This window comes from Ruditapes philippinarum, unplaced genomic scaffold (genome assembly GCF_026571515.1).
Source record: "Ruditapes philippinarum isolate M1 unplaced genomic scaffold, ASM2657151v2 ctg4380_1_1_1_1, whole genome shotgun sequence".
In the NCBI taxonomy this organism is placed as follows: Eukaryota; Metazoa; Mollusca; class Bivalvia; order Venerida; family Veneridae; genus Ruditapes; species Ruditapes philippinarum.
This window is the reverse complement of record NW_026854458.1, coordinates 46,020-54,728: the sequence shown is the minus strand read 5'-3', so window position 1 is coordinate 54,728 and position 8,709 is coordinate 46,020. Positions and strand designations below refer to the sequence as shown.

At 29.1% G+C, this 8,709-nt stretch overlaps 1 protein-coding gene across 1 annotated transcript; it reads left to right on the top strand.

Moving 5' to 3' along the window:
- The first annotated feature begins 6,033 nt into the window (after nt 1-6,033).
- LOC132740186 (probable G-protein coupled receptor 139) lies at nt 6,034-7,518 on the top strand. The gene has a single exon (XM_060728041.1). It carries the CDS (start codon nt 6,220-6,222, stop codon nt 7,327-7,329), a length of 1,110 nt encoding a protein of 369 aa, XP_060584024.1. The 5' UTR covers nt 6,034-6,219; the 3' UTR covers nt 7,330-7,518.
- The last annotated feature ends 1,191 nt before the right edge of the window (nt 7,519-8,709 follow it).

Sequence of the window (8,709 nt, the reverse complement as noted above, 5' to 3'; positions counted from 1 at the left end):
AAAGGAAGATCAAGCATATGAATCGCAGAATTTACAACTCCCCCGTGACATTCAATTTGCTTCAAACACTCATACCGGAGATAAATCTGTATGATTTGAGAAATTATTTGTCAAAAGCCAAACCATCGTTCAATTAATTTTATGTATCGTCATCTTTAGTTTTATCATGTTGAGAAAATAATTCCGAAAATGCTGGTTTGTAATGCGAAATCGTCATACAGTATCAACAATCTGCGTACATAAAAGATGTAATGTGTGAATATCTGTATATTATATAACTTCTGTATTTTGTATTAAATTAAATATATCTTAAAAATTTAATTTTAGCGATTTGTCTCAGGAGAGTCTGTATTGGAATTGTAAAGGGAATGATAAATACGCTTAATTAGACTTGCGATCTCTACATTCGGATTTCAGTTTTATTGCGTAAGTTTTTCAGAGAAAATCAACATGAATATTTATATTCATCATCACTGATTCTCATAATGTACTATTATAACGAATTGAAAACAAATTTGCTCGGCTTTATTCAAGTTCATATACAATGTAATTATAATGTTTACCTTGTTAAAAATTGATTAAATTTTTAAAATAAAACCCATAAAACCGCCTATATCAGATAACATATGTCTCTATTTGTCTATTTTTGTATCATGTATTTTTCTTGAGAGCGCATTTCAAATTTTGATTAATTTTACTAGACGTCGTGCGCTTTTTCAAAATCAAAATGATGCAAGGTTCATCTCCATTATACGTTTACATTTAATAAACAATGGTATAGTCAGGTAACTTGGTACTTATCAATTATTTAATATTCGCATGTTTATACGGTTTCTATAAAAAATTTACTTCACTTGAAAGGCATACGGAATTTGTCATTTGATATGGTAAAATTGCGATTTCCCGTCGTTACATTGTCAACCTAATGTTTCGACGCAATAAAATGATTTCGCGAAGTCTAGACGATTGAAGGTTTACTATGGTTGAATGTTTATTTTGACCGATGCAACCCGTTAAACAAAATAACAGACATGATAAGCAATATTTAACTTATAAAATGATTTCTAGACAAATAATTTCGAATTCGTGGGAGACTAAAACATGTAAGTTCGTGCTTTTAAAGGTTTGAAACACAGACAAACTGGTGTTATTTTAGTTGATTTGAATGTTTAACATGTCTTTCAATGAAAAGTGCAATGACTACATTGACTACAGTAAAATATAGTCTGGTTGTTAAATATAATATTATTATAGGACATCGTTTATGTTATTTAGATTTAATATGAAATCTTTACATGGGTCTTTTACTTTTTTCTATTTTTATATTTTGCTGTTATTTAAATACAAGAGTGTTTGTGTCATTTTATTTGTTTTCTAGTTTTTAGTACATAACATTTCTGTTTTTATTGATATCAGTATCTAAACTGTTTTACATCAGAGGTTGTCATATTGTCAAATAAAACATAATGTCATGTTATCGGATTAGTATTTTATTCTTAGTTGTTAAAAGTGTAAAATCAGATACTTTAGCAGGGCAAACATTTCGCAAAATCAACATTTCAGTCTAAATGGCTAGGTTATGCTTTCTAAATTTCAATTTTAATATTCTGTGTGTAGGTACTAAACAACATTCAAAATCGATGACACCTTTCATGTACGAAATAATCGAATCTGACTCCCTCGCAAATAATTCTGTAAGTTACAATTTCGTCATTTATTCCTTATACGATTACCAAAATTTCTGAGCCGCAATGAAAAACCTTTCATCGCTTTTATAACTTTAGGTTTTAAAAACATGTTTTTGTAGTCTTTAAGTTAATTGTTGGAGGTTCTTTAGGCGGCTTTCAAAATATTTGTGATTTGATTATTTTATTTTCAAACATGGATTTACAACACCTGGTTCAGGTTAATACAAAAGTGCTTTATTAGTTTTACTATTGATCAATAAAAAGGTTATCATGTTTTATCCATCATATGCCTACATCTTATCAACTGTCATATTGGCGTATATATTTTTGGGTAAGGTTATCATATCTGTAAGATAAAATGTCAACACAGATAAATATGAGTTACAGGGCATCAGTACTGATTTGCATTTAGATTGCATTTTATATAAATACATATAGATTTCTTATCCACTTAATCCAAACGTGTTTACTCAATGGCGCTTCAAGTTATACATTTTTAACCTATTCCTTGCTACATTCATCAATCGCTTTCCTTTCCCATCGCTTGAAATAATTGGGTTTATTTAGGGGAAGGCACGGTCGGTTCGTTTTAATAACTTCAGATTTCCAAAACATACATGAAAATTCAATTAAAGAGTAATATAACTGAAGCCTTTATTTCAAATCTTATGTGTTCAGGATTTTTTGTATAAAAATGAAATTCTGTGTCAATGACAGACAAATTTAATTGCACAAAATATTACATCAGTTATTAGGTTTTAATCTAAACTTACTAGGGCAAAATTAGCATTTTCTAACTAAGTATTGTGTATTTATTAGATACCCTTTTTACATTTTTTTCTCCACAGATTCTAAGATATAGTGCATTAAATAAAGGTTACATAATAATATATTGAAGCTATTTTGAAAAAAGGAAAATGTTCTGATTTTATTTTTTAATTTTACAACTTCAACATAGATATCCCTGCATAAATTTTAAGGAATCATAGAAATGTAAAATGCCAATATTCACAATTTTACATTTCCTTTGCCTGTTTACTAAACAATCTTGGTTTAAGCAGATAGTTAAATCGTCCAAAACGGAGACTGGAGTCTTTTAACTGTTGCAAAAGTTAATATTTGTTTTACTTAATATAAATAACTATTTGGCGATTTGTTTTGTAAAAGCAGCGAATATAGTTTAAAAGTTTTAACGGGATTCAGATGCTTCATAAAAAACAAGAGCGAATGTGCCCAAACATCTCTTCTATCAAAGAGTATATAAGTATAATAACGGGGGTTTTCCAATAGATATGAACATCGCTTCCTTCTATAAACATGTTTGGCGTTTGCCATTTGTTGATACGCGCTTAAATAATGCGTAACACTTAAGAGCTAATTTAATATTGGAATTGTATATTAATAAGGTAACGTCAAATTATTTTAAAGCTGTTTTAAACATTGCAGTTACTGAAACGATTAATTCAACAATTTTGCATTTTTAATATATTTTTGTGCATTGTAAGTAGGTTTGTACAAATTATACTATAATCTTTCTTAAATTTAGTATTATTGATAAGATAATGTATTTATAATAAAACGCGTGGTTTTATTAATTTCACTATATGCCCGTTTGGTTTAACAGTTTGATCATTATAGCACATTATGTATACAAAATATGAAACGATTTATCAATTTTATTTGTATTCAAATTGATTCATAAACTTATATTTAATACCATTTACGTATATTTTGAGATTGCCATACCACATCATGATATATATATATTGAAAAGGATTAGATATTAATTTAATATTCAAATAAAACGCGAATGAACATATCACATATTGTCTCTAAGCCAAATTGTAAACATGATAGGTCTTGTCATAGAAAGTAAGTTATTAATTGTTTATGTTGCGTATAAGTTAATGTTTTAAATAGGAAGGAAATGCTACTTAGAAAGTATTTAATTAAATATCTTGTTCGTTTTGTAGATAGTTTGTTCACTGATTATTATTGATTCAACATTTATTGTCCTGACATTTTCATTAACTATATAATCAGACAATCATATCAAAATATATTGCACAGCAAAGTTATCTCAGAGGTTTAGATACAAAATGGCACGGGTCATGAAAAAGAAATGTAGGTTAACAAACAATACGGTAACTGCTATAGGAATAGATGCTCCCGCTGCCAAACAATCTGTGAGTTATTCAATAAGTTTCAACATCAATGAAGACCGTTGTTAGCTAAACAATGAAGACACTGCAAATACAGCCCAATAGATTTTTTTATCTTCTGAAGATAAGACGTTACATCGTTGTCATTCAAAAACATTTGCGTACAAATAGTAATATTTTATCAATTGATACGAGCATGCTTTTTATCAAATCTTTCTCAAAGGCAAAGCTGATGCTATGTGTTATATTTTTTCACTCGGTGAATGAAATGGAATGAAAGATTACAAACAAACAGTGCGTGAAAAAGAGTTTTGATTCGGGAAAATGCTAAAAAAAATATTGGAGTATCTTTCAATTAGAGTTGGATGTAAAGTGGATTTTATACTTCCATTCCGAGTTTGAACAACTTAATGTTTTCATTTCTGAATTAATTAATATTTGTTATTATAATCAAGCGAATAACATTTCATAACGTATATGGATTTGTTTCTTATATAATTAAATGATAATGCTTTAATGTTAATAACTATAGAATTATTTGCCGAAAAATGAATAGTTTTTATGCAAAACAGAGTATTAATTCATATTAATTTAAAGTTATACTTTGCTCATCTTTGAATAAAATACTTAATTTTAAGATACTTTTATTTTATGACACTTTGTATTCAAATCGTGTTAACCTATAGTGTGTAGAGTTTAAAACATAACATATTTTATTTTTGTGTACTTAAAAAAGATGTTTGTAATATATTTTTAAAAGAGACTGTATAGCAAACATTAGTTTTTTTTCAAATATCCAATATCGGCATAACTTCAAAGGTAATATTGAACCTTTTTTATTTAACGTGTTGCAGTTAATTTATACACATGTATATTTGTTATTTTCGAATTGTTAAAGATGAGGTTAATCATATTCTAAATACTTTAACCTGTGTAATCTATAAATAATTTCCAGTTTGTTTTGTCAAATCTATTCATTTTTGTATAGCTTAATATTTTATGAAACATGTAATTATTTCACTTGGAATGGGGTCTTTTCGCATGTAAGCTTTCAATTAATGAGAAAATATGATTATGTACCAATAAATATTTAATTTGTATCCTTTATATGTAAAACATTCAATCTGACTATCAGCTACGGAAATACATAATGTAAATTAAATAAGTTTCTAGAATTTACGAAACGAGCATAGTGTTTAACAGAGTCAACAATCGTGTGTAGCTTATGATAATTGGACAGTTTATTATCAAGAACAGTCGTTCATGGGAAATGTCAGTAATGAAGTTTGGCTTTCTCTTTATGTTGAACGAGTGAATTGATGAATTAAAGAATAGGTCCCACAGACAAATATTCTGTCTGTATAACAATACGTTAATAAAGTATTGGATGTAAGATTTGGGTCTGTATATATAATTTGAACTACCGTCTACTGAAAACTACCGCCTCCTGGTTACTTTTGCCAAAATATACAATAAATTACAATGATCTTTTTGCAGATTTAGGAGAATGTCATTTGACTATATCACACATGTGTTCCATTTTAACAGTTTTAGATGGATATGAAGCTTCATTATTTGTATATGACGCATATTTTTTCCGAATAATTAAATAGTAAATATCATAATGATTTTTTTCTAATAATACATAGTTCATAAAAAATTAAGAATTTAAACCTAAAATCAGTTTATCGATTCTATAAATTTTACGAATGATCTTTAAATACATAATAAAAGGCCTCGACAGTTAGCATTGTGTATCGGAATAAAAATCTGTACATATACCTCATCCTATCATTAAATATTCTGAACTTTTTAAACTAGTTTATTTTTTTTCAACAGGATAATTTGTTTTGATAGGAATGTTCATTTATTTTTATGAATCATATAAAAAAGCAACAATTATTGTATTATTAAGGATAAGATAAACAATATCATATTTCAGGTTTTCTATCATCATATATCATGTAAACTATCATATTTCATAGTTTAATCTTCTTTATTATTTGGTTGCAAAAATAGTTTGTGTAACATCTCATTCAAACGTCTATTCAAATAAACAACATATTGTTATATTGTGTATGTGAAGTCTAGTCATTTAACAAGTTTTAAATTTAATTGATAACAATGCACCACTTTATGTCGATTATTTTAAAACAGTACACATTGTTTACTTTCAGGCGATGGAGAAATACAAGTTATTCAACGACAAACTTTGATAAATTTGCAAGCAAGTTGGCATTGTATATAATGATGATAACATATGTCCATTTTAATACCATTTGGGAGCGTGATTGACTTTTAAGTTTGAACGTGGCGCAACATATTTCGTATCAGTAAAGGTACAGTTATGGTAAAGTGGATCGGCAGTCATGACGATCAAGGCTTACGAAGACTCGTTAATGCAATATTCTGACTACATTGCGCACAAACAGATACTATTAGTTGTATCACCTATTCTACTCGTTATCGGTACTCTTGGAAATGTTTTCTCCTTTTTCATTTTGATGAACAATGCCAAGAAAGCATCTACGTACAGTTACCTCAGTGTCTTAGCGTTGATGGATTTAATAGTGTTATATATTGGATTGTTTCGGCATTGGCTCGGATTGTTTGTCTTAAATATTGAGGACATGAACAACGTATTGTGCAAAATTGTGAAATTCCTAGGTTATTTTAGCAGTGATACGTCAGTGTGGTTGATAGTTGCTGTAACTATAGAAAGAACAATCGTTGTCATGGTTCCACTCAAAGCGCCAAGATTCTGCAATGCTCGGAACGCCCGCATAACTATAGCAACTATCATTACATTCTTCTTCCTAGTAAATTTCCACTTCCTTTGGTCAGTAAAACTACAAGAACTGTCTTACAATGAAACCATCATTTCAAAGTGTCAGGCAAAACCTCAGTACTCATACTTGGTAGAAAATATTTGGCCTTGGGTTGATGCCGGGATATACTCGTTTGTGCCTTTTTCAGTTATCATTATTCTGAATGGTTTTATCATTCAAAATGTTATATCTGCAAAGAAAGCAAGGGCTATTTTAAGGCAGCATTCGTCGTTTTCATCTACTGGATCAAAGCAAAGATCTCAAGGGGAAATGAGTAAGAAAATAACGTTCATGTTATTGGCTGTTTCTATTGCATTCCTCGTCACCACACTTCCTATGGTCATAGTGTTAATCTATACATCATTCGCCGAAGACGCTGGCGACGACTATTCACTTACAAAGCGCATGCTCATTGAAACAATTGCTGAAATGCTGATGTATACAAATCATAGTATAAACTTCTTTTTATATTGTGCGACAGGAAAGAAATTTAGAAACCAGTTTAAATCGTTGATTTGCTGTTGTAGTAAAAAGAACTTCCGAAGACAATCGACAGTAAATTTTACTGAAAGTTATCGCCTATGCAAAGTAAATGAAACGGATATGCATCGCATTCATGTGCAAAAAGAGGACGATGGAGTACAATTATAGAGTTAATTAAAGTGATATTTTTACCAAAATATATTCACTTGCATATCGACAAGATAGAGTGTGAATACATGGTTAACATTGGAAAAGAATATAATTATTTTGAACTGTTTTATTTTTATTATTGACAGGAATGCTCTAAAACGAAAACACAGTAAGATGTAATTGACTATCATCACGGCACACTTTGCAAAGCAGGCAGTGTATTGTACAGATGTGTTGTTTGTTGCAGATACTTGGACTACTAATAAATGCAGTATAATATTAGGTCAATATTGTTGTACATTTGAGATAAAATAAATCTTTTTCATAATTCTTCGCAACTTAATTCAAGTAATTAAAATGTTTTGATAACTGTTAAAAATCTCGTACAGGTTTCTCTGCATATTAAAAGATCTACACGGTTTCATCGGAATAACGTTAACTTTGGACACGTGTGTTATCAAAAATAATGCACTTTTGAAAATGATCAAAAGCATTGAAAGGAAAAATTTTTAACGCATTATGCATACAGAAAATAATTATGTACTTTGAAATTGATAGCATCTGTTTGTTATTCATTTACACCATTGTTTCAAAAGCGAGTAGCTTTAAACTCATTTTCTTCCTCCAAGCGACCAACTTATTACCATATATATGTATTGTTTGTTTCTTATTATATTGAAAATTTACACAGTTTGATCTTTACAAACAGCAAAGCTTTTGACGATAACTGTACAATTAAAGTTCTCGTACAAGATAATGTGTTTATTTGTATTCCAAAAACTGCCTTACAATGGCTAATTTCAATTCAAATGGCATAATATAGACGCAATGGCTTTATGCCCAATGTCTTAAAGTCTTGGCAATGTTTGCTCATATAAAGTGGTTAATACAATATAATTACTTTTGTTTGGTTGTGTTTTGTTGCTTTTATGCGATAATTTATTCATATTTTTATAATTTGTATTTGCCCCATAAAATATTAGCACAACGAAATCATATCATTAATTTAAGTGAAGTCTATTTAAAAATGTAAATATAACAAAAATATGTTCATGTAATGTAAGGGAGAGGCAGTCTATTATCTGTCATAGTTTTATTCAAATATTTGCGATTGCCGGTGATAAGTTTGCAAATTGAAAATCAACTGAGCTTGCTGAAAATTCCCAGTAGGTTTCTGTGTGACACGTTAAGGCAATCATAAAATGTGAAAGATTTCGATAAAGAAAATATGATATGTCAAATGCAACGGCGTTTCGAATAATTATGTTCCACAATGTGTGTAACTTTGAATTCTAATATACATAATAACAATATTTCAGGAATCTATGTAGCAAGTAAGATGGTTAAAGGACAGGACAGAGAAATAACTGTAATAGAACAATATAATAGTATAATGAT

Bases quoted from the DNA above. Each gene is read 5' to 3' on its own strand.
- LOC132740186 (XM_060728041.1), top strand. From the start codon at position 6,220: ATGACGATCAAGGCTTACGAAGACTCGTTAATGCAATATTCTGACTAC.